The following is a 27,074-nucleotide window of genomic DNA, read 5'->3' as shown; positions in this document are numbered from 1 at the left end:
ACCAGGGGAGCTGCAGTGGCACCCCGGAAGGGTGGAGCTCCTTTCAGCTCTGTGGAGTGGGAGGCTCAGCAGTGCCTCCCCACTGCAGCCAGTGTGTCTTGGCAACAGTCACTCTAGATGGGCCACTGCTGCCATCAATAACTCTTATCACAACTGGCAGTATTTTGTTTAGTTGTTTAAGATTCATGAGGGTAGAGCCCTTCTCTATCCTCTGCAAGCTCTATTATTCCCTACACCTGCTGTAGTAGTTGGTGTGGGTAGGTGTTCAAAAAATCATTTGTTAATGAAAGAACTACAAGCTGCTTGTAATAAATGTTAAAGCCATTCAGAGGAGGAGGAATTGATCACTGATGCTATTGTAATCAGCAAAGGCTTCCCACAGCAGGGGGCTTTCCATGAAAAGCCAGTTCTTAAGAAAGAGAAGGAATTTCTTTATAGTTCAAAATCACCTCTGAGATTTCTAGGAAAAGTAGTTCTACTAAGAAATTCAGCCAGGCTATTTGAAAATGTAGTTTGGTTTTTAAGGTGATTTTTGTTTTTTTAGCTTTCTCTTAAGAGGAATTCAATGTGTTAAGCAGTAGAAGCACAAATGCCAATAATTATAAATAGAACTGTGTTATATAAATGGCCTTTCATTGCACTTAGTAAGCTGCCATTTTCTTTTATAGTACATAAAAACACTTTGCCCATTTCATTTCAAATGTTAAGGAACACCAAGGGGGTTAGTAGGTAAATCATTAACTGGTTTATGGGGTCTGGAGCCATGAATTTGGCACCTAATAGCTGTTTTTGTCAGTGCTTATAAACGAAAATATGTTAATGGCTATTGTGATGCATCATCAGAGTGGTGGCATTTTCATCAAACTATCAAGTTATTCTCAGCTGTATTTGTCTTAGTCTTTTCAACCAGATCAGAGTTTTCCCCATGTCCCAAAACATGGGAAAACACCCAGATTGAAAATGCAGTTAGTTCTGAATTCAAATCCTAATTTCAATTTACTGTGTGACTGTAGGACACTTACAAAGCCCTCAGTGCCTGAGTGTTCTTGCTTAATGAAGGCGAGGAAACACCTACTGGTCAGAATTGCAGGGATTTGATGGAACATACATTACAAGCTTCCACTGCAGTGCCCATAGGTTCCCTTTTATTTTTCTCTCTTCTGTTTAAGATTATCAGCTCTTGCTGCATTACAGTTTTTGTTGTTATGTAATTGTTTGGTGGCTATGTAATGTGGGTTATAACAGCATATTGTTCCTGTGCTCTCCAAGGCCCTTGAAGAAAACAAAAGAGTTGCGAGTTTTCTCCTGTTGAATGGCAGCCTGCCCGTGCTTGTTATGAGTTGCCTTCTTCATTCAACAGTTTTTGTCGAGTGACTATTCTGGTCCAGGCTTTGAAACATGCCCTGAGGGTCACTGGGGAACAAGGTGACCAGGTCACTACTCAAAGGGCTCCTGGTCACTGGACTGGGCATCTTCTGTTTGTTTGCCAAACCCATCTTCCCCACTCTGCACCTGCTCACTGCCCCAGAAGACTGACCACATCACATGCTCCCTTCAACTCTGGCTTCAATAAAAACCACATCTTTATATCTTTTTTATAACCTATCTTGTTGTAAACGTATCCTACCTTTTTGTCCACTTTATAAAGAATTGTTTTCTTTATATATTAGTTAAAACTTTAACTCTTAGTAACCCTAATTGCTGATTTAAAAAAAAAAGACCTGGAAGTAAACAGTTTTACTTGTAACAAAGTAAATACATTTAATTGTTATACTAGGTGCAGAGCCCAGGATAGAGGACAGAGTTGCGAAGACAATGCCTGGAAGGAGAACTTGACCCCTCCAAGCATGTTGCCCTCTGGTTTCTGATAGGTCTCAGCCCATGGGGCATGAGTGGAGATGAGAGGGAGAGGGATGAGTGAGTGAGGTTGGACAATGAATTCCTCTGACTGCCCTTCTTGTGTTCCCACAGCTCTTTTGGAATCAGCCTTCTCTAACATTTCTCTCCTTTCAACTTTATCTATTTATTCCTTGTCTCTTTGGGCTCAGTGCCTTGAGTTACTGCCGTGTCTCTTGTGGTTCCCCTATTATGCAGGACTTTTTGCTCCTTAGCTCAGCTAAGTCCAGGTTATGGTCTCACAACCGGGAAGAATTAGGCATGGGGGCATCAAAGAGTGAGTGGAGTACAATTTATTAACTGAAAGGAAAGCTGTCAGCTAAGAGAGAGGCCCTGGAAAGCAGGTTGCTGGTGGCCCCCTCACAGTTGAATACAAGGACACACACACACACACACACACACACACACACACACACACACGTATCTATATCTATACTGTTGGGGCTGGGTTCTCTATTTGTATAAGGTGCAAATTTTTGGTGGCATTACCCCATTCCCCTAGTGCGCACACATGCAGGTCCTTAGTCTGCTCTGGGTATGTTTAGGCAAGCCCCCCTGTGCAAGTTCCCTTATCTGCACAAAACATCTGCACAAGTGTAAGCACTTGTTGGGCAGGTTGGAGGTTCCCCAGGGACCCAAGGTGGCTAACTTCTTTCACCTACACCTACACTTTGAAAATACCTTTGTGAGTAAATTCCATTTGAAATTAGCTTCATTTAAAAGACCCATCTGTTTCCTGCTAGGGTCCTGACTCAGTTGCATATAATAACCACCCACCCACCCCTAATGTGCAGTGAGATGTGTGTTACCAAAGCAGGATTCCCTGTATTCAATGCATTCATGGCATTTCTTTTCTGTATGAAATCCATAGTGGTGTGTAGTGAGGAATCAAAGATCTCTCCATGTTGGTTGCACCCATAAGGATTTATTGTAGTATGAATTTTCTGATGTACAATGAAGTGTGTGTTATTTTTGGGAAAAAAAGGTTTCCCACGTGATTGAGTTTTGCGTTGCTTAATGAGATATGATTCCTGGCTGTAGGCTTCCCCACTTTGCCTGCATTTGTAGGGCTTCTTGCTCTGGTAAAGTTTTCTTTCTTGAGTAATAGTCGTGCTCTCATTAATCTTTTTTCTCTTATTCATTACTTTCATAGTTCTTGTCTCCATGATGAATTCTAAAGCATATGATGAGGTTTGACTTTTGACCTAAGGCTTTCACACTATCATTACATTCAGAGTTTTGGATAATTACATTTATTGGATGAGCGACAGCAGAATTATTTGTCTCTATCACACTGAGATGACTTTCTCCTTGTACAATTTCCCTTTTGATTACCAAAGTCTAAAGTGCGTTTCAAACTTGTTCTAAGTGAATCCCACTGATGGGGTTTTAGTTCTTGGAGAAGTAAGTTTGGAGATTAAACCAAAATGTTTCCAACATTACTACATTCATCGTGGATCACCTTAGTTTGGATTTTGCTGTAGGTGGATGCCACGTGTGTGAAAAGGCTCACCTGTTTCCTATCATCAGTCTGTCAAACCATCATCTTTGCATATGTCTGTTTTTCTAAAGTAGAATATAATGAACTGTTCATGGTGAATCTTTCCAGTTATGTAAGGTATAAATGGGTTCTGAGAAGGAACATACTGGACAGAATTTTCTTGGAATGTTTCCCTTTCATCCATGGTTTTTCTTCTTGTTTCAACTTCAATTTCACATATACTTTGCTGTTTTGACACCCTGTGGAGACTTGGCTTCTTAAGTCACCAGCATGGTATCTCTAGAGGGCCTCTGAGCTATTCCCCTTCCCCCAGGCGGAATCCACAGCTACATTTGTGATTGTAGCTGATGCCTGGTACTTGTTTTTTTCAGTCTTCTTGGGAAAGAGCAGAATCCAGTAAAAGTGGTGCTGGCTCACCCAACATTGGTTAAACCCTCTGCCATTACACAGTCTCTTATGCTCTTGGGAGGTGGAGACATCATGGAAATCTTTTCTTTGGGTGCAATGATCAAGGACAGATTCAGGCCTCCAAACCTTCTAGGACTCTTCGCTCTGCCCTGAAGTCTTGCTGCAGGTCTCCAGGCTGAATGTTCTCCTCTCTGGAAAGATTCCTGCTCCTCACCTCACAAGAGTAATGTTTTTCTTTTATTTTTTTTTTATTTTGAGCTTGGACTACCAGAGCCCAGAGGAGTTTTTCTGCAGCCACTCTACGGCCCACCCTGGGTGCATGCCATGTGGCACATGCTACTCACCTGCAGTGAAGCTAGACATCAGGTGGCCCTTGATCATACTCTCTATCTTCTAGCTCATTGCAGGTGAAGAGGTTGCTAAACCTTCTGCTATTATAAATCATGGCTTGTCCTTTCCTCAGCTTCTAGTCTTGATTTTTTGAATCCTTTCTGGCTTTAGATTAGTACCTGACACCTATATAGGTATTAGATATTTTTTCAACCCAGCAGGTAAGATGCAGAAGTAGTCTAAGGATGGGGGTTCAGATGACCTCACTTTGTTCCCTGGAGCACCCCAGAATTCAGCTTAAAAGCTGAAGATGAGCCTGGCACAGTGGCTCACACCTGTAATCCCAGCATTTTGAGAGACCAAGACAGGCAGATCGCTTGAGCCCAAGAGTTTGAGATAAGCATGGGCAACATGGTGAAACCCTGTCTCCACAAAATCACAAAATATTAGCTTGGTGTGGTGGTGCATGTCTGTGGTCTCAACTACTTGGGTACTTGGGAGGCTGAGGCAAGAGGATCACGTCACCTAGGTGAGTCGAGATTGTGCCAGTGCACTCCAGCCTGGGTGATGGAGTGACTCTGTCTGAAAAAAAAAATTAAAAAGCAGATGAAGTTCAACCTAGGGAAATGGAGACCTCATGAAGGTCAACCACCCACCTAAGATCACATATTTTGTTACTGCCAGACCCAGAGGTAGAATCCAGCCTCTTGGTCCTAGTGCTGTATCTTATGTTCTCTCATCTCTGCATCCCCTGTCTCAGCCCGTTTTGTTTGTGAGTAAATCCCAGAAGAGAAATCCTTGCCTCTGAGGGATGCAGAATCTTGGTAAGGGTAACATAGAGCACAAAAACGAGAATTTGCTAAAGAAAAGCTCAGAGATTCCCCCCAAATGACTCCTGTGCAAGACTGCAAGATCCCAAGAGTAGTGTTAACTCTTTCTGGTCAGCATGCCTTCCTTTAGGCAGGTGTCTTTGGGAACTTGAGAAGGAGGCGAAGCTGCAGACTCCAAATGACAAGGGACAGTGTGTCTCAGATTTGGCATCTCTGCTCATAAAGTGTTCACCCAATGCAGTGGTTTGCTCTTCTAGTGTGGCTTTTTCCCTGCACACAGTGTTCAGAACCGAGAAGAGCCAGGCACTGGGAACTCAGAACAGCTTTTGAAATCGATCAAAACATCGAAGACAGAACTTCATTGGCTTAAATGGCTAATGGCTTGTGTGACAATTTCAATGGGGCAGGACAGTCTGACCTTTCATTTTGAAGAATGTATAATTACTAAGTTTTTTTTTTCCAGGCAACAGTCATTTTCCGTCCAAGTTAATTTAATCTTTTTGTGTGTTTGTACTGAACATCCAGTCATAGGAAGGTAAAACTAGACAGATTTTGGTCTTTTTCTTTTCAGAAGTTTGAATTTATCCATTAAAAGGGTATGTTCATTTTATCAAAATTGCTCTTGGATATGAGACAAACATTTTAGACTTTGAGGTTTGGTTATTTTCTTTTCTAAACACACACTAGTGTTTCCTTTATTAGATGGTGTGTACTTTCAAGTCCTTTGACAATGTATTTTTATGGTGAAATGAGGATGATATTCCCCCCACCCCTGTTTTACTCCTTGAATCGGAAACAGCTCAGGCTTTTAGCTCAGACCTGGGTGTGCATCTTGGCTTTGCTGCTTTCTAGCTGTGTGACCCTAGCTAAGTTACCTGTGTCTCTGAGCCTCTGTATCAGCACCAACAAAATGAGGAGAATTTCTGTTTTTGTTTTTTTTTAAGATTAGATAAAATGAAAAGAGAGAATGACATGATGAACTCAAATGGCACAAATTCAGATCTCTGCAGAAAGTTTAGCACAGTGTCTGGCACCTGAGGCATGAAGAGGATTTAAATAAACATGAAATTAAATAAGTTGGTCAACTTAAAGCACTTGGAATGGTGCCTGGTGCACGGTGGCCTCCCAGCGGGTATTAATTCTCTTTATTGTTATAGTCATGACTGCTTGCCACAGTCCCTCACCTCAGAGACTAGAATAGTGTCAGAATCATATCTTCCTAACTGTTGTGGGAGCTTTAATACAGTGCTAAATCAAGGGCTGCAGGAGTGACATGACTTTCTGAGCCTGGGCTTTCTCCTTTGTAAGATGGGAATGTTATACTCTCTTTGCAAGGTTATTGTTGAGATTAGAAATAACACCTGCAAAGAGCCCAGCACAATGTGATTGCTTGAGAAATTGTAAACATTAACACTAACAGGTACTTCTTGAGCAAAGATAGAGCATGCATTAAAAAGATGTATATATATTTTCAGCAAAAGAGGCTACCAGAGAGATGCTCTAGGTTCCTCTTAGGTACACAAGTTTGATTGATGTAAGGAGGCTCCCTTGATCAGCAGAAAGGGAAAGGAAAGTGTTTTAGGACTAAACAAGCTTAGCAAGGCTGTTCTTACTTTTGAAATACAGAGCTTGTGGGTGAGAGGACCAGTTAACATAACAGGCTATGGGGGCTTCTGGAAGGCAAAAGGTTGACAACACTGTTGCTTCTCCCTGGGATTTTTTTTTGAATGCAGTGATTTTTTTTTTGTCATTTTATAGCCAATTATAGTAAAATCTAGCAAATTCCATGATTATTTTGAGAGATCTTTATAATAAACAGAAACAGACGGAAAATGATGGCACATAGCTCTCCACAGAACAGTTCAATTCAGGAAGCTCTGATTATGTTCAACAATGCCTTTAACTATTCCAACAGGAAAATGAGATACAAGTATAGAAGGCTTTCGAGATTATGACACGTGGAAATGAGTAATGCTGTTAATAATCACAGAGCTGGCCATCTCTCATCTGGTCTGTTACCACTGCCTCCTAACTGCTCTATTCTATCACCCAAGTCATCATTCCTACACATCCAACACATTGTATTACTTCATGACCCAGATTTCATTTTTGGCATTCCATCACTTAGAGAAATCCATCCATCCAGAGCCCTCAGGATGTCACATAAGGTCCTCCTTCATCCATGACTGTCTGACTCTCCAGCCATGTCACCCCTGTTCTTAAACAAGCCCTCTGTGCTCCGGTCCTATGAACCCAGAATGTCTGTTGCTCCATGTGGAAACTGCCCAGGCTGCTCCTGGGAAGTGTGAAAGCAGCACAGTGAGGGGAGTAAACCAGCCAGCCAGGGCCTCCCTGAGATTTTAAGTTAGAAAGACTTACTGTGTTTTGGAGGATGGAGTTCCCCCTAAGACTTAGGTACAGGGAAAAGAAAAGTCCCAAGGAATAACAGAAAATAGCTGTGGGGATAGAGTTGCTCAATTTAGCAAACAAAAATATATCTCATTTGAATCACCTCATTGAGTTGCTTTGTAGTGCTGCCAAATGAATGACACATAGGTTTTTAGTGTATTTTCTGTGCAATATTTGGAATACACTTAAACTATGTGAAATAATAGTTTGTTTATCTGCAATCAGATTTAACTGGGCATCCTCTATTTTATCTGGTGATGTAAGTAGGAGATGAATGAAATATCCTGTGGGGGTTGAGTCTGGCATGGAACTGGGAGTAGGTTCCAGTGGTGGTTTTAGGTTGCCAAAAAGAGGCCAAGCTGTGGAAGGTCTGTGCCCTGGAAGCTTGCAGCTTCAGTAAGTAAGGGGCCTGGCCATGATGTACCAGGAGTCTGGGCCACTTTGGAGTGGGGTATAATTTTGGGATAGTGGGATTCTCCCTGTGGTTGTCCCTGGTCTCAAAGAGCTGGGACCTAATTTGTTCTTGGAGGTAGATATGAGCAGAACGGAACCTTCTCTCTCTGATTCTAGTAAAAGTATAAGGTGTTGGAGTGTCTTCAGGGGGATGGTCTGGATATCCTGCAAATACGGGTAGGCGGGTCGCTGACCATTGCAATGGAGCAACATGCATATTGTCTCATTTCATTTGTCTATTTCTTTTACAGCTTTTAACTTTTAGAACAACTTTGTTGAGGTATAGTTTATTACTATAGAATTTCCTCATGTTAAGTAAACAGTCAATTATGTTTTAGTTTCTTACTGAGTTGTGACGCCATCACTACATTCCAGTATCAGGACATTTCGGCCACCCCAGTAAGACCCCCCCCAGACCTCTTTATAGTTAATCCCTGCTCCCTCCCCCAGGCCCAGAAAACCATGAGTCTACCCTCTATGAATCTGCCTTTTCTAGATATTTCATATAGAATCCAGTCTTTTGCATCTCTGTCTTCTTTCACTTAGCAGAATGTTTCTGGGGGTCAATCTTGTTGCAAATGCTGTCCAGTCCTTTTGTAGCTGAATATTATTTCATCATACGGATGTGCCACATTTTGTTTATCCCTTCACCAGTGAACGGACATTTTGGCTTTTCACTTTTGGTTCTTTCAAAAATTCCTACTAGAAAATTTGCATAGGCCAGATGTGGTGGCTCACGCCTGTAATCTCAGCACTTTGGGAAGCTGAGGTGGGAGGATCACTTGAGGTCAGGAGTTTGAAACGAGCCTGGCCAACATGATTAAACCCCATCTCTACTAAAAATAAAATCATTAGCTGGATGTAGTAGCAGGCACCTGAAATCCCTAGTAGGGAGGCTGAGGCAGGAGAATCGCTTGAACCTGGGAGGCAGAGGTTGCAGTGAGCAGAGATAATGCCATTGCACTCCAGCCTGAGTGGCGGAGTGAGACTCCATCTCAAAAACAAATAAATAAATAAAAGAAAATTTGCATGCACACCTTTTTATTTTTAATAATAATCTAGCTGTACGTGTGTAAGTTGGAGTGGAAAAGGATAATTAAAAGTGAAGTGAAATTTGAGGAAATAGTTCACCCATTTTTACTTGATATTACTGCTTTAAGAGTTAAGATACTATTTACTTATATTTTTCTTGTTCATAACACACATCCACTTGATTAGTTCTGAGCAGTACTGTGGCCCCCAAAAAATCAAAGCTTCTCTCTAGTGGTATTATGAAACCAAGGGCAAGACTAGATATGAGAAACAAACCACTTAACAGGCTAGCTTATGCAAGTCCTTAAATGTTAGAAAAAAAGAACTAAAAACCAAACTTGTAGGACTACCCAATACAAAACTAAGCATTTTTCCTATCATGTGTATCTGTGGTTTTGCATATAATTTTTAGAAGGTGGTTTAGTATTTTAAAATAGTTGTACTAAATTGCTATCTAGAAATTACCAGTTGTATTTTAAGGAAGAAAAAGAACTCCTGCAGACTGCCAGAATGAGTGGATTGTGTAAATAAAGCCTATAAAAGGGCCAAAGCATTGGGGAACAAGAAAGTAGAATAAGAGAGAAAAGTGGACAGTGACTGGTTTTGCTGGCTTTTTTTCTTTTGAATCAGCACCCAGTTCTCTTTTGTGAGACTTCCTCTCCATCTCTGCTGGTCCATGTGGATTGGGTGTGGCGATTGCCCCATCACCAACTCCAAGGTGGGGGTTTTATCCTGGCCTGAGTGAAGATTCTGGCCATAGTGGTTAGTTCAGACTGGCATAGATCTGAGCTAGCTGGCCTGAAGTTTATATTGTTTTTTTGAGGTGGAGGGACATGAACAGGGAGACTATCGGGAAAGAGTAGCTAGTTTTTCTCCTGGAGTTGGTGAGTTGATGGTGAAAATAACCTGTTAGAGAGAAGCAAAAGAGGGGAATATTCTTGGGGGACACAGAAGTAACAATTTCTGATGACATCATTTCACTATGTAGACATAACAGGGCCTGAATAAGTACCCTCTCTCCACATTGTTTTTGGCTCAAGTTTGAGATGAGATTTTGTTGCTTGCAATGAAAGGAGTCTTGACTCTGTTTGTGTCTGGAATAAAGAGAAGTCATCAGAATTTGATTTAAGAGAGTGAAAGTGACATGTTGTTTCTTGTTCTTCAGTGTTGTGGAGGAAGTTCTTACCTGCTCAAGTGTTTCTGGCTGAGCTTTAGAACACAGAAAACAATTTTTTTGCCTTCACACTAAATCTTTGCTTCCTTTTTTTCTTCTCCATCAGGAAAGTGATCACAGATTGGGAGAGAAGTCTTGGGCCACATAAAAACCTGCTTGATAAGGTGTTCTTATCACCTTCAGAATCTGCTTACCCACCCAGTGTCGGCTGGTAAGTACAAGAGCCATTTATGTTACAGGTGAGGGAACTGAGGCACAGAAAGGCCAAATGATTGGGTTATAGAGACACAGGAAGAGATCAATCTGTCTGGAGTGCTGTTCCCTTTCCCTGCAAACTTTCGCTTTGAAGAGGAATCCAAACTATGCTTATACAAGGGGTGTCGTTTTACCTGCCCCGTAAACTTTGTGAGGACCGAGCTGTCTTATTCTCTGCTGCATCCCAAGCACCTGATCCATGTTGAATGCTCAGCTTGTGTTGACGGAAGAGAAGGAAATTCAGACTTGGAGGAGAAGAAAAGGGTGAGCTCGGAAAGAAGATACAGGTTTTATGTGTCAAGTAGGATAGTTGAAGTCTAATGTCTTCTGAAAACAAGCAGTTGCAAAGTGGGTGATTGCTAAATTGGCTTGCAATTATAGATGAGATATACTTGCTAAATTGGCTTGAAATTATAGAGAAGACATACTTGCTAAATTGGCTTGAAATTATAGTTGAGATATATGTTCAAAAAGATAAGGTCTTATCCTGGCAGGAAAATACATAAGAATGATGAACGTTTGCCAGGGAGACTGTTGGCGCTTTTTATCCGTGGTGCTCACCATGGTCCTGAAGCAAGTTATTCTTCCCATTTTACAGAAGGGAAACCCTTAACTTAGTGGGATGAACAATGCCCAGCACTGACAGCATTCTCATCCTCAGTTGACTGATGCGCGTTCTCCAGAGTGTCACATTGGAGCTTTAAAAAAAAAAATCCCTCCATTTGGTCTGCACCTCCCACCAATTAAATCAAATTCTCTGAAGGACAGGACCCAGAATCACTATATTTAAAGTTTTACAGTTGCCTCCAAATTTGAGAACCATTTCTTTCAATGGTGCTAGTTTATCTAGAGCCAGTGCAAATAGTTCTGGGCATCTTGACTCACCCTCACTAGCCATCCTCTCTTCCCGTTGCTCCATGCCTTGCTTGCTTGATAGCTCATTTTCCCTCTTTTTGTAGTTTTCTGGTGGGATTTTGTATTGATGGAATCATCTCAGACACAAGTGACTCAGAGGGTGGACTGTTTGCCGGTGATTCATGCCCATGTCTAGAATGTTGATAACTCACCTATTTGCATCATTTCATCCCAAACAAATGGGTGCCACAGAGAAAGGCTGCCAAAGGAGGATGACAGAGGGGAGATGGAAACTAATCCCATATGAAGAAAAACTCAAGAAAATTTCATTTAATTATGATCCCTTTTGATTTCCCAAGGCGTTTCCTTTGGTCGTACAGAATTGAGTGGATACAATGGCTTTGGGAAAGAGCCACGTTAGCTGTGACTTCCAGCTGTGGGTTGGCTTGTCCTCTGTTCTGCTGTCTTGGTTGTGGGAGGCCTCACCACACCAAGCATGGGCCTCAGAACAGCAGCATTGGCATCAATGATGTCTGCTAGAAATGCAGAGTGCCAGGGCCCACCCCAGGCCTGTGGATCAGAATCTGCATTTCAAAAAGATTCCCAGGGGATTTGGGTGCACATTTCTATTTAAGAAGCCCTGTGGGTTGTGCCCAGAATGTACTATGGTGTCCCACTAATATTCCTTCTTGGTAATATTAGCAATAGTATGAATACTAATGGATGCTAGGCACTGTGCTTAGAAGCCTTGTGTATATTATTTTGTTGAAATAGCTCAACAATCCTTGACCTAGATGTTAGCATTATTCCCATTTTTCTTGGGGAGGAAACAGAAATAAATGATCCCATACTGGTGAGAGGCAATGAGAAGTATGATTTTAGATGGGATTCAGGTCTTGCTGGCTTCTAAAATTCATGGTTGCTCTGTGTTACACTGTTGATCTTTTTGAATGAATTAACTCAGAAATCCTAAATTGCTCCAATTTGTTCATTTGCTCAGTCATCAGACATTTTCTGTCTGCTATGAACCAGGTTGTAGGCCAGGCACTGGGGTGAACTTGGAGAGAAATGAGGTAGAGTTTGCCTTCTCATGGCCCTCTCAATGTGGAGGCATCATGGGAAGATGGGAGGGAAGAGGAGACAGATAAAAATATTGAATGTCTTCTGCTTCTTTGGTAGTTTGTGATGTCAGCCAATCTTGAGGTTGAATTCATCTTGTTGTTTCTCTCCCAAAGACTAAATCCATTGCTCCAAGCACTAGTGACTCACGCATTTTACTGAAGGTTTTCTGAAGAGAGAAGAGGTTTCTTTGCATCCCAAATAGCAGACAGCTTAGGAGATGTCACCACGAGACTTCTGGGTCCTCCTCATTTCTTCTCTCCACTTTCCTCCATGCAGTTCTGAATCACCACCTCTGCCTCCTTCCGCAAAGACTCTGAGCTCTCAAATCCACAAGCCCTGGAGATGCAGCTTCTACTGAGCATCTCAGATGCTTTTTACCTGTCTTTCCCTAGGCATTTGGCTGCCAAGAAGACCCAGATTGTCTTAATGTTAGTATATTTTATAATTACCCTAGCACATGAGAAGTTCTGTGATGCAGTTCCATCCAGAAATCATGGAGGGTCATCAAAAAGGAGGCCAGCGGCTACACATACAAGAAATACTGGCTCTGTTGTCCAGTTTTCTACCTTCCTTTATGTACCTTCATTGGAGAGGTTTCAGTGAAGTTCTGCCTGTTTGTTCTTAGTATCATAGGATGGCAGATCAGAAGTTACTTTGAATCATCTACTCTAGGGGTTTGCTTGTGTTTATGTGGTTTTTAGCTAATTCTTTTTGCAAATGTGTAAACTCACTATGCAAATCAATGGCTCCACTGAGCTTGGAGCCATTCTTCTCACTCAAAGTCCCTCTATTCTCCCCTTTCCCTGACCTGGTTTCTATTTGTCCCCCTTAAGCCTGACACTGGCCTCTGAAGAATCAATACATTGGCCTCTTTGTGTGTCAGAATACTGTTGGTTAAAAACATCAAATAGCTCAATAACTACATTCTGGACTAGCTTCAGGCATAGCTGGATCATGGTGCTCAAATGCTAGGATCAAAGATCTCTTCTCTTTCTTTTGCCTGCTTTCTTCAACATTGGGTTCCTCCCCTCACAGACTGGTCCCTCAGCCCTTAAGCCTCAGGTAGCTTGGTAATCAAAGGCCTGGGGAAGGAGGACCTCTCTCTGTCTTAGGATTTCAAGGGGACATTACTGAGTCTCCCCGGACTGCCTTAGGTTATGGATCTGGCTGCTGTGGCCAAGAGGTAGAGGGTGCCAGTTGGTCAGGTGTGGGCCAGGCACTTGCCTTGGGGCTGGTGTTGAGGTGGAGTTTGTGTCACCTGAAGCACACTACTGTGGCAGCTGTGACCTGTTACCACAATAGACAAGGACAAGGGTTGAAAATCACACATCGATTTCAGAATCCAGCTCTGCTAGTTGCGTGATGGTATGACTGAACTTACAAGATGACAATATACTGCTCATGTCATATGAGCCTTCAGCCATGCCGGGTCCCAGGCTGTCCTGAATTTCAGCTCAGTTTTCTCTGTTCAGCACCCCATCTTTTCAGGGTGAGGAAACAGCTTCTTATTTCCTGATAAACAGAATCCTTCACAGCCTCTCTCTGGCAGTTACCCTGAGGACCACCTGTGACTTTGGTCTGTGTTCTTTCTGATGCTGAGTGGGATGTGCCAGCCTCTTCAAAATCCAGCACACATGACAGAAGCAATGAGAAAAACATTAGAAAGGATTTTTCCCCCTAATTAAAAACAAACAGACACACTGGCAGGATTGTCCATGTATCTATTTTGGTGCTCAGGCCTATGTCTATAGATTGTTTAGAGAAATGAACTGATTATTGGGGTATTTCATGGGAAATATGTGTCTCTGATTTGAGCAGCTCACATCACTATCCAAATTCTTCACTTAAGGGGAGAGCTCTGGGGGTGTAGACTTGGTTTTATTGTGGCCTAACTAACAAGATAGCAAAATGGAGCATCTGTAAGAACATTTTGTAAGTACTTACAAAGTTTTCAGAAACAAAAGCTTAATGAATTTTCACAAATGAATAGAATATATAATGCTAAGAATCCTCCTGCCAAAGCCCCTAAAATGCCAAATAATGAATAATTTAATTATAAAATAAAATTTCAATTTAGCAGCTTCTGGATTCCCACTTGGCTCATGAAAGCTTACTTTGCATCACTTCTTAGTCTAAGAGTGACATACCTTGCGTTTGTCCTTGGCGAATATTGAAACTGGGGCTGAAATTTCTTCCAGAGAAATCCTGACCACCAAGGAGGTTCTGTCCAGGGTCTGCTTATAAACTATGCTGGATACAGAGAGCATTTATTGTGCACCTCTTATTTCAGCTACCATGTGGAGTCCTTCACATTGTTTATACTTTTCTTTTTAAAACAGCTTTTAAAGTGCATTATTATCCCATTTTACAGATGAGGAGGCTGAACCTCAGTGATCATTATACAGCAAATAAAAGATGCAGGATTTGAACATGAGTCTACCTGACCTCAGAGGCTGAAAAACAAAATCAGAAGGGAGCTTTAGGGTTTTAAGATTTTCTTTTCACCTCTGTGCTATTAGTTGCAAACTTCTGGGTCAGAGGTCCATGCTTATATTTGTTGATTTTTTTTTTTTTTGAGACAGAGTTGCATTCTGTTGCCCAGACTAGAGTGCAGTGATGCAATCATGGCTCACTGCAGCCCCCAACTCCTGGGCTTGTCAAGCAATCCTCCTACCTCAGCCTCCCGAGTAGCTGGGACTACAGGTGCATGCCACCATGGCTGGCTAATTTTTAATTTTTTTTTAGAGACAGGATCTTGCTATGTTGCCCAGGCTAGTCTGGAGCTCCCGGCCCCAAGCAGTCTTCCTATCTTGACCTCCCAAACTGCTGGGATTGCAGGAATGAGCCACAAATCTCACTCAGCCATTAGTTGAATTTATCAATGCCCTCCTAATATGGCTTTCAAGTTTTGATTAACTCACAACCTGGTAGAAAGGAGCAGTCAGCAGAAAAATGAAACAGCATGGTAAGTTCTCTGATGGGGAGTCTCTGGGGCCTGGGAGCATTGCTGAAGCCATTTTTCTCATCTAAGAAAGCTTGGTTTAAGGTGGTTTATGTTAATGTGGCACATAAGGCTTAACACACTCTCTTTGTGCTCTTGAATTAGTGGATTATGTAACCTAGTACAATAGCACCTTTTTCTGAGCAGTTTTCCAGGCATGGTGGTTGGATGTTCACATACATTACCTTGGCAGCCTACATAAAACCAGGCCCCCACGTGGTTCAGTCCCATTGTGGCATCACAATCAAAGAAATAAGGTGGAGAGGAACAAAATGAGGGAAATGCAGGCAATTTCAACCCCTTGAGAACATTTGGCAGTGTCTGGAGACATTGTTGTCATGTGCCATGATTTGGGGAGTTACTGGCATCTCATGGGAAGAGGCCAGAGATGCTGCTAAATATCCTACAGTGTCCAGGATGGCCTCCTACAACAGAGACTGATCTGATTCCAAACGTCAGTGATGCTGAGGCTGAGAAACCCAGGTGAAATGCAGTGAAAACATTTACGGCACTCTCTCCAGAGAGTGCCAAGGGGTCAGAGAATATGTGCCAATTGCGCAGCCAAACCTCTTGAGAATCCTGACTCACTCTGCCCTTCTCTATTGACCCATCACATGGATGGCAGCTTCTCTCTTGCTCCAGTCGCAGTGGCATTCTTGACGTCGTTTCCTGCCTCATTTCTGGGCCTTTCTCCCCCTTTCCTCTAATCGTTTCACTTTTGAGTGTAGGTTTTCTCAAACTTCAATTATCCAAAGATTCCTTTTCTGAATTTTAAAATGCCTATGTTCCGTTAATTAACAATCTTTTTTGAAACAGTCTGGCTCTGCTGCCCAGGCTGGAGTGCAGTGGCATGATCTTGGCTCATTGCAAAGTCTGCTTTCTGGGTTCAAGTGATTCTCATGCCTCAGCCTTCTGAGTAGCTAAGATTACAGGCATACTCCACCATGCCCAGCTAATTTTTGTATTTTTTAGTAGAGACAGGATTTCACCATGTTGGCTAGGCTGGTTTCAAACTCCTGGCCTCAAGTAATGCACCCACCTCAGCCCCCACAAGGTGCTGGGATTACAGATGTGAGCCACTGTGTCTGGCTTTATTTAATAATTTTATCATAGGCAACTCACTTCTTTCTTTGTAGGTACTACTCAAATCTTATGTTTAGCAATACTGTTTTAAAAATTATGACTTTTATGAACAATATAATATACATTCAGACATACATATTATATACACTTTAAAATATTCAAATTGCTGTTTACTTGGAAAGTTACTCTGTTAAAATAAAAAGTTGGCATGTGTTGATATGTGTACCGTCACAAGCCATCTTGTATGCCTCCAGTGGAATTCACTTTACACTTGTAGAAACATTAGGCTAAACTTTCACCTTCTCCTCTTCATCCCCTTGTTAATAATTGCTGTTTTCAGGAACCTCAGAGATGAGGGGCAGGAAAACTACAGGCAACTTCAGAAATGTCTAGCGTCCAGCAAGGGAAGAGGAAAGGGGATGTGAAGTTCATGCACTAATTGTTTTTGGACGTTGTTATACTTCATTGAATCATCACAACCACTTGCTGCCAGGGAAGTAGGTGGAGCTCCCACTGTGCAGATGAGCCAATGAGATGCCCAGAGGTCAAGAGACTCGCCTAAGGATGCACACCCAGCGCTGCCTGACTCATCCTCCAAAGCCTCTTTTCCCTTGCTGCCACTACCGCAAGGGTGTCCTTGCATGTTGGCTTCTATCTACATCTCTGATGATTAAAAGAAAGTAGATTTAATGCATAAGTCCTTTAGGCTGTAGGGTTAGTGGTCATTCTCAGCTCTCTCTTCCCTGCTGGTAGTATAGGGTCAAGACAATTAACCTCTGTGATCCATAGATTCCTTATCTATGGGACAAGAAATAAAAGTGTCTGCCTCATGATAAGGATTACATATGTTAATATACCTAAGTGCTTAATACAGTATCAGCCACATAATAAACATGATATAATGTCTTCTGTTACTATTTTTATTGATTTGGCTCCTAAATAAGTGCTCCTAGAGATGAAATGGTGAGTTTCTCTTATTCTGCATTTTATCTGTGTCCTCCCAGTTTCTAGATTTGCATTGGTTTTTGAATGATCCAACATTAATTTAAGATAGCTAACATTCTGACATGAAAGGATGACAGGAAGGGGTGATAGGGCAGTCATGTAAGCTCTTGGGGTGTTGATTTTTGTTATTCTCTAAGGATAATAGTCAGCATTGTTGGTTTTGGTGGTTTTCTGAGTTTGGTGTACATCATACACCATGTATACCAAACTCAGAAAATCACCTGTGGAGTTAAAAATTTTCAGGTATCTGAAGATTACCTCTGATCTGTTGGATCATGAGGTTCAGGGAACAGGATGTCTTTCTCAAACTTCACATGGTGCTGACAGTCACCAAAATTTGAGAATCTCTGGTGTGCTGTATTCTCTTTGGTTAGACTTGAGATCATATATAAGTGTGTTAGTAAAGTCACATATTTTTATTGACTATTTTCATCTCCTAAGCACTACTTTCTGGTGAGAGAGTTTGATGAGAATCAGTCAAATAAATTTAACAAGAAAACATAAAAATAGCAATAAGATTTGTGCTAAAACAATGATGGTGTGAGTGACTGAGGTCTTCCTTTAGAGAAAGTAGTCAGGGAAGGAAGGCATCTCTGAGTATCTGGGCTGGAGGCTGATAAGAAGGAGCCTGTCCCAGGAAGATCTGGGGTAGAGGCCTGAGGCAGGGAATACAGTGGCTGCAAAGGCCCTGGGGCAGAGATGAGCAGATGGCAAATGCGAGTCTAGTTTGGGGATGGGGAAGTGGCACAGCTTAAGAGGAGGCTGGAGAGTTACCGGAAGAGATCAGATCACTAGAGGTTAGTGGGGCTGGGTAAGGAACTGGGCTTTTATTTAAAATGTTATGGGGTACACTGAAGAGTTTTGAGCAGAAGTGCAACATAATCTGATTTATATTTTTAAATAATTGCACTGGCTGCTATGTGGAGAATAGATTTTTAGTGGCGGTGAGGGTAGATAAAAGTTGTTTTCAGCCAGAGAGGCTAGAGTATGTTTTAGCACCCAGCCCTATAGAAAGACTTCAAAATTAAGTTCAACAGTTCATCTTAAATAAGGACAATAGGCAACGAGTTCTTAGGACTCAGAGAATCAAGCATTGCAGGGATTCTGCCTTGGGATGGGGGTGAGAAGTGAAAAATGAATTAACAAATAAATTAAAATCATAGTGTGCTTTTACTCCCAACAATTTTCAAACATGACTTTCCTGCTATTTAAAACGTCCAATGAGTTCCCACTTGAGAATCTGAGAAAGTGGTTACGGAGGAGACAGTGGCATCCAATGTTCAGGGTTGTTCACTAGAGAAACGGATGGCTCTGTAACTTTCCTCTTTGATGCACTCCCCAGGGTCACTCATGGACTTTGGAAAATTTATAGAAAATTAAATAATTGATTGTGCCTTTTGATTTTTATGAGATCTCTCTGGAAACTCTGCTAGGAACATCTGGATCTGTGAATGGTAGAAACATGCATCAAATTCTCTATGCATGGCAACACATGGCTCCCGAGTCATTTGGTCCCAGCACAAAGGTCCCTGTGTCTTCATGAAAGGTGCTAGGACACTGGGTTGGATTTGGGGGTGGGGGCTGGCCAGCCTGAGTTCAAGTCTTCCTATCTCTGCTTACTGGCTGAGTTCCTATAGACAAGCTCCTTCACCTCTCTGAGTGTCATCACATGCCCCATCTGTCAAATCAGGATGACCATGGTATCTACCCTGTAGGGCTATCACAAGCAGCAAATGCCTGTGAAGTGCTTAGCATAGTCCCTGGCATGGGGTCAGCATTCTATGCAGAAGAGTACGTTTACTAAGCATGTTGCTCATTTGAAAATCCTCTCTGCCCTTGCTCTTTAAGATGGGGGTTCCCCTGACCAGCAGCCATATCCCCTAGAGCTTGTCAGAGTTAGAAATGCAGATTTTTAGTCCCCACCTTGGACCTGCTGAGTCAGATTCTGCACTTGCACAAGATCCCAGATGATGCTCGTGAGCCTTGCAGTCTGGAAGCGCCCCTGCAAACTAAAATACATAGGTAGGAGAGGGGGAATCCGCGTCGATGAAGAAAACAAAGCACAAGAGCCCTGGGATGCAGAATATACCATGACCCTAACCAGCCAGGCAGCCCGGACAGACATGTCACTCCTCCAAGACTAAATTTCTTCATTTGTAAAATGACTCACCTATTTTAGAGGTTTGCTAATAGGATAAAATGAAATAATGTGAAAACTGATATATGAGTAAAAAGTAACTTATTTTTATCTTGTTTACATAGAAAAAAGACATCATAATCCCTATAATTACTCATACCACTTTCAAATAATTAGATTCCCCATTCTCCACATTTACCCACTCAGTGACCATGGAAAAGTCCTGTAATTTATTGTCTTGGTGAATATAATGGGAAATGACAGTGGACTGGGAGCCATAAACCTGGTATTTTTGGAAACTAAATGGCAGGGTTTTGTAGTTTGGCTAAAAGGCACTGCCCTAGAAAAGACTAGCAGTGTGATCCATGGGGCTGTTCATGCCACTTCAAGTCATCACTGAATTGCAGTGTAACATATGACGGCCGTGAGCAGGAGTCACCAGAATGATTCCAGGTGGTGAACTTCAGTGTAACACACATTGGGAAGCCACAAAAGCTTTTTATTCTTTCTAAATATCATAATCAAAGCAAGAAAGGAATGATTTTGCTTACATTAACAGAAAAGCTTCATGTACAAAACCCCCTAATCTATTCTAACACAAGATAAGCACACAACTGCACCCCAAGACACAGCTTAATATAAGAATTTATGACACAGGGAGCTATGAGGACAGCCAGAAAGCACAAACTGAAGTTATCTAGGGCAGAAAAGGATCTGACAGTGCTTAGTGCTAGTCAGCTAATCTCACCCTGTGCTCCCAGGAATGAATTCCTGTACTTGACAAGGTATAGATGCTGATAACAGGGTCACTCAAGCAAAAGGAGAAAAGAGCCAAAAAGACTTTCTCTTTCATAGATAGCGTTGAAGAAGTCCTGTGATAGAAATGCAATTATTATAAGCAAAAACAAGGGTTCCCAAGAAAGCCACACAGTGGTTCTACAGTTTCTCAAACTATCTTAAGCTACAGTAAAGCAATTTCTTGTGAGATGTATATGTACCTATATATATATATATATACACACATGTACCCCCCACACGATCTCCTTTCTTGTTTTAAAGGGAGAAAATAAATAATAGAAAAAAGAAGTTATTTTAAAAAGAGTAATTTACACCTTAAAATAACAAGGTATCAATACAATTACACAGGTATGTTCTGATTGTCCAAAGCACTTTCCTTTGTTAGCGTTTTGAAGGTTGTCTTAGACCTAATCCATAAAAACAAAACAGCAATAACAAACACCAACACAACAACAGAAAAATAGAAGTGGGCTGCATCCTCATGCTGCCTTTGGGGGTGGGAGCAAATGAAGGGGTGTGTAGGTAAGAAAAGGGGAAAGTGGCATAGCATTGCTCCTTTCTGAAAGAGACAGTTGTCTCACTGTAAATAGAATAACAGAGTAGAACTCAGTCTCCTATGGAGTTATAAGTGCAAAACCATGTATCCATGTAGCCAGCAGCAGGAGGTCATAGCTGTAACAGGTTTGCTTGCAAGAGATCTGAACCAGTCTGATTCATGAGAATCCTTCAGTCTGGTCTGGCCTGGAGCGTGAAGACGTGGATGTGGAGCAGATGAGCAGACAGGCGTCACACACCCTAGGTGTTTGGGAATGAGTGCAAGGAGCATGCAAAGAAACCTTCACTGATTTCTCCCAGTGACTATTTGGGAAATCAGAGTTTTTGACTTACCCACTTTGGAATCCTTTCAGAGAGCCTGTTATTCACCATTTTCCCCTTTAAAAGCCTTTATAACCTTAAAAACAAAAGACAGGTACAATCGTGGCTGTCAACACATATTTATATCTTCTAAGTATATATTTTTTCTTTCTGAACATCTTGGCTGGATGGAGGGTCAAAAGTGACCCTACTAATGATCATCTCCATGGCCCTGCATCCTATCCCAAGTTCATGCCATTGCAGCCACAGAGAATCTCCTTGAAGGTGTTGCGCAGTTCCAGGCTCCGGAAGGCGTAGATGAGCGGGTCGATGATGGAGTTGCACATGATCAGAACCAGGTAGGTGTTGAAGTGGGCAGTGTAGCAGATGCAGTAGGGGTTGGTGGGGCAGGTGATGATGAGGACCAGGTGGAGGAAGAAGGGGGCCCAGCAGAAGATGAACACGCCCAGGAGGATGGTGATGGTGACTGCCCCCTTCATGCACGAGTGCTGTTGTGGGGCCGCCCCGTCGGCAGGTGGCAGTGCCGCTATACGCTTGACGTGCAGCCGCGCGAAGAGGAACATGTGCACGTAAAGGGTGCCCATGAGGAGCATCATGGCGAAGAACATGGTGATGAGGCACACGATGACCATCTTGCTCTCTGAGTAGATGATGAACACCACACCACAGATGCCGCAGCAGACCCAGATGGCCACGATCAAGGTGAGGGCCTTCCTCACAGTCATGATGCTGTGGTAGCGGAGCGCGTAGAAGATGGTGACGTACCTGTCAACGGCGATGGCCAGGAGGTTGCAGATGGAGGCCACCAGTGAAATGCAGATCATGGAGTCAAAGATGTTGTCCATGTGCTGGATGAACTGGTCCTCCAAGGTCAGGTAGTCGCTGTGGACAATGGCGATCATGATGGTCTCCAGGGCATTGGACACACTTACCAGCATGTCGGCCACAGCCAGGCTGCAGAGGAAGAAGTACATTGGGGAGTGCAGGTTGCTGTTCCTGACCACGGCCAGGATAACCAGGATGTTTTCCAGCAGACTGATGATGCCTAGGGTCAGGAAAACCTCGGGCTTGATAAAGACCTGCTCGCAGAATGCACTGCTGCTCTGGTTGCTGAAGGAAGGGGCTTGCAGGTGCTCTGAGCCATTAAGCAGCGCTGGCTGAGCAGAGAGCAGGCAGCAGGAAGCATTCATTGCTGTCTGAAGGGCTAATCCGAGCTGGGGCTCCAGCAGGGTCCGTAGGAAGCTGTTGCTGCTCACAGGAAAGAAAAAAATCTCCCTCCAGATACTTCTTTTGGATGCTCGTTCGATCTGGACTTAGATTTTGTTCTCCCCTAGAATAAAAGGATGGGAGGGAAGAGAGAGAGATAGTGAGGGGAGGGGGAAGAGACAGGGATGTACACACAGAGAAGAAGAGAGAGAGAAGGGGGGAAGACAGAGAGGGAGCAAGAGAGAGTAGCTAGTTAGTAGCAAGCAAGTTAGTAGCTTGGAGACATACAGAGAACTTTGCTCTTCCAGGAGGAGCAGTTTTTACCATGTTTACATAGAAAAAAGATATCGTAGGGTCTCTTACCAGCTGTCTTCTTTCTGTCTCCCTCTTACCCCTCTCTTTGTCTCTCCTCACTTTCCCATCTGGGAACAGAAAACCTGCCACCGGTTGCTACAGTTACAGCTCTTTTCATGGGAAGACAGGGGATGTGTAACCTGTTGCTAGAAGTGAAGAGAGAACACTCAGGTTTTTTATATTGGCAAAGGGCAAACAACTCCTACTTAATCTTCAGTGCAGCAGAATGACCACTGAGCATCGGGCACCTCTCTGACTGACAGCAGGTGTCTGGCCCTGAGCATTTTGCCCGGAGATTAAGAAGTAGACTGGTGCCCTCTGCAGGCCACACTGCTGTCTGCTTGCTGGCTTGGCTGAGCCTTTTGTGTTTGTCATGGAAACTGCCACAGGCAGCCACTCATCTGTTCATTTGTTTATTCATTCATTTGCTGTTGTTGTTGCTGTTTAGCAAAGATTTATTGAGTGCCTACTATGTATCAGGTCTCTGCTGAGGTGCAGGGAATACAGTGGTGAGCAAGACAGCACCCACTGTCTCAGGCTTCCCCGAACTCAGAGTTTGGGGTGGAAGAAGAAGAATCAATGAATGCTTGAATTAGGAAAATCCAGGAAACCAGTGATGCAAAGAGGAAGAGCCCTATCCTGGACGGTCGAGGAAAATTCCTGGAGGAAGGAGCACCTATGCTTTGACTTCAAGGAGGAAGAGGCCATATCTAGTTTGGGATGGGGGCTGGAGCTGGAGGGGGTAGAAGAGGACTTCAGGCAGAGGGAATCACACGCCTGCAGCCTGGAGGCAGAGAGCACCCTGGCCATAGGACTTATCACAGATTGTGGATATGGGAATCCCACCTGACCCCTGGAGTCAGAATCACCCAGGTGTAAGACCTGGACAAGTGTGTTTGCGATTTTTGACAGGTGAGCTGGGGCATAGTCACAGCTGAGCTCCACTGAAAAAGAATCTTGGGCTTTTTGAAGCACTGAAAGTGGTCTGCTCTGGTCAGTGCATGGAAATGGGAGACACAATCTGAGAAATAAAGCTGTAAATGTTTCTTTAAAAGGTGAGAAGTGCCTGAATCCTGAAGGACAGCCTCAGCCAGATGTGGGAACAATACCTTGGACAGCACCTTCATGGCAGTGGGGGCTGTGGAAGAAATGTAGATAGCACAGGAATGAGATGGGGTGTGCATTTTAGAAATATTCCTAGGCAGATGGATAATGAGGTCAAGAGATCGAGACCATCCTGGTTAACAAGGTAAAACTCCGTCTCTACTAAAAATACAAAAATTAGCTGGGCATGGTGGTGCGCGCCTGTAGTCCCAGCTACTCGGGAGGCTGAGGCAGGAGAATTACTTGAACACAGGAGGCGGAGGTTGCGGTGAGCTGAGATTGCGCCATTGCACTCCAGTCTGGGTAACAACAGTGAAACTCCGTCTCAAAAAAAAAATATATTCCTTGTTGTAGGGTGGAGAATGAATTAGAAAGAATGAGCATGTAGGCCAGGGAGTCCGGGACACAGGGTGCTGCAAAGACCCAGGGTGAGATGATGGTGGGCTGGAGCAAGGGAGTGGCCATGGGGACTTGGAGGGTGGTCAGAGAATATTCAGGAGGTTGGATAGTGCAGCTTCAAAACTGATGGATTATGGGATCACAGGAGAGGGAGCAGTCAGAAACGCTTCTACTTCTTTCTCACATAATGGGGAGGATGGAGCTGTTTTAAGCTGGAAAATGTGAAAGGCAGAAGTTAGCAGGTGGTCTACTAATGTAGAGTTGCTCTTGGAAGTATGGTTTAACACTTGGTCCATGTTATTAGATTCCATTTGTAGTTCATATGAGCTCAGAAAACACTTTAGAAATATTCTAAAGTGTTTAGAATATAGAGTTTTCTCAGCTGTATTCTCTCTCTCTCTCTAGATGAATTAATGATCCATCTGTCCATGTAACTATGTATGTGTGTGTATGTGTGAGAAATATTAAAAAGATGCATATGTAAATGGAACAAAATTTAGGATCCTTGGGGTAGAGATATCTTAAGCAAGATGAGCAATCCAAAATTTAGTATGGAAAAGCACCATGAACTGAGTTAAAAGAAAAACAGGATGAAAACATTTGCTATAGGTAAAGTTACTATCTCTTATATACAAAGACTACTTTCACATTAATAAGAAAAAGATAAATTGCCTCTAAGAAAATTGGGTAAAGGATATAGATAACAATTTACTGAAGAGGAAATGCAAATGATTAATAAATATGAAAAGATATGAAGTCTTTTGGGATGTCGGGGAAATGCAAGTCAGAATGAGATTTTAATATAATTTTCCCAGCTAGATTGACAAGAAGTAACAAGATGCTAAATTTTTTGGGAAGACACTGTCATGCATTTCTAGTATTTGTGATGCATTTCTAGTATTTGGCAGTTTTTGCTAAAATAAAAAATACATTTCAGTTTGAGTTTCAGTCTATGAATTGAGGGGCAGGACAAATACTTCTGTTTATTTGCTTTTTAAAAAAACATTTTTGTCAAGAGCATGAGTTTGAGTTGCCCTGAATATACACTTCTACTTCTGTTTATTTTCAGCAGAACAACTTAATTTCTGATACCAATCCACCATTCTTCCAAGTTGGAAAAAAAAAAACACATTCTTAATCATTCTGGGAACTTCTCTCACCCTCGCAGTCACATCCAGGCTGTGGTTTCAAGGGCACTAGTCGTACGTGTAAAGCTAAACTATAAGGCAGGCACCATTCATTATCTACTATGTCTTTTCCTGCTCTGTGCTTAGCATGCACTGAGTTCAGACCACATTTTCCTGCTTTCATTCTCTCGTCTTGTGCAGCCTTCAAAGAGAGCAGTTAGGACCTAGCACTTAAAACCTGTGTCCTCAGAGGTATCATCATCACTACTGAGTGTTCATTTGGTCCTCTACAAGCACCACTCCCCACTTTCCTGGGGGAGTTGCACAGATGCAGCATTACATTTTAATTGAATCTTGTATAAATGAATTGGCTTTATTAATAACAGTTGCAAGACATGACAGTTTCCGTCAGTGTTTACCATATGTTGTTGGCATATGTGGGGGTGTTTGTTTTGAATCAGTTATAATAAACTGTAACAAGAAGATTCTTATTCTAGGACAAAATCCACCCAGATGATCTCTGTGCCTGAAAAGCTCTTCCTCAATTTTGTGCCTGGCATACCCTCCTTATTCTTCAAGATCCAGCTTAAATGTCAACTATTTCTTATTACAGCTTTCTTTAAATTTCATACACCAGTTTACCACCCTCTCTCCTCGCTGACAAGCTGACAGGGTTCAGCACTCCTTCCCCACTCTCAAAAGCCCAAGCGACAAGAGAAAAAAAATGTGGGCTGCATGTAGTGGCTCACACCTGTAATCCTAGCCCTTTCAGAGTCTGAGGTCGGCAGATCACCTGAGGTCAGGAGTTCAAGACCAGCCTGGCCAACATGGCAAGACCCTGTCTTTACTAAAAATATAAAAATTGGCTAGGTGTGGTGGTGCATGCCTGTAATCCCAGCTACTCAGGAGGCTGAGACAGGAGAATTGCTTGAATCTGAGAAGCAGAGGTTGTTTTGAGCCGAGATTGTGCCACTGCACTCCAGCCTGGGCAACAGAGTGAGACTCTATCTCCAAAAAAAAAAAGTGAAATGGGCTTCCTCAAAATTAACAACTTTTGTTATTTTAAAAGATGCCACAAAAATGAGAGGACAACACACAGAATGGGAGAAAGTAATTGCAAATGAGATATCTGATAAGGGATGTATATCTGGAATATATAGAGAACACTTACAATTTAATATCATAACAAAAAGAAAAATAGCCCAATTTAAAGATAAGCAGCAAAGGATTTGAATAGACATTTTACCAAGGAAGATATCACATGTCCAAAAAGCACATGAAAAAAGACTCAAGATCATTAGTCGTTATTGAAAATACTAAAAAACATGAAAACCATTGAATTGTTCACTTTAAATAGGTGAATTGTATGGTATATTAATACTATCTCAACAAAGCTGTTTTTAAAAATGACATGCAAAATTTTGCATAATTAGAGGTCCCATCTATGCCACGAAAAGGAGGACAGTTTTACAGTGGTCATGTTGGAACATAATGATTAGATTTTATTATAAATATGAACTTTTCATGAGGGACAGATAGATGCTGCTGATGCCCGTGTCCCTGAACCCAGCCTATGCCTGACTTCAGCACCAGTTTGCTGGACAGCTCCCCAAGTTCCCTGTGAGCTCAGATTCAACTTACACGACCAGAGTGCCACTTTAAGGGTAACAAACACATTCTGCCCCAGAGTCTTCCCTGGTGTGTGTATGTGTGTGGGGG

General features: G+C 42.5%; 1 protein-coding gene and 1 long non-coding RNA gene across 2 annotated transcripts in view; one reads left to right on the top strand and one right to left on the bottom strand.

Moving 5' to 3' along the window:
- LOC128932063 (uncharacterized) overlaps positions 1 to 27,074 on the top strand; it is a 269,075-nt gene that overhangs the window by 59,858 nt on the left and 182,143 nt on the right. Inside the window, exon 3 of the long non-coding RNA XR_008481382.2 lies at positions 10,140 to 10,244. This is a non-coding gene — a long non-coding RNA (uncharacterized LOC128932063). The remainder of the gene's footprint in view (positions 1 to 10,139; positions 10,245 to 27,074) is intronic.
- Positions 19,970 to 22,490, bottom strand: MC3R (melanocortin 3 receptor). Its single transcript, XM_008996150.5, has one exon. The coding sequence runs from the start codon at positions 22,353 to 22,355 to the stop codon at positions 21,384 to 21,386; it is 972 nt and encodes a 323-aa protein (XP_008994398.2). The 5' UTR covers positions 22,356 to 22,490; the 3' UTR covers positions 19,970 to 21,383.

The sequence above is a fragment of the Callithrix jacchus genome, chromosome 5, assembly GCF_049354715.1.
Source record: "Callithrix jacchus isolate 240 chromosome 5, calJac240_pri, whole genome shotgun sequence".
Taxonomy (NCBI): domain Eukaryota; kingdom Metazoa; phylum Chordata; class Mammalia; order Primates; family Cebidae; genus Callithrix; species Callithrix jacchus.
This window is presented reverse-complemented; position numbering and strand designations above follow the sequence as displayed.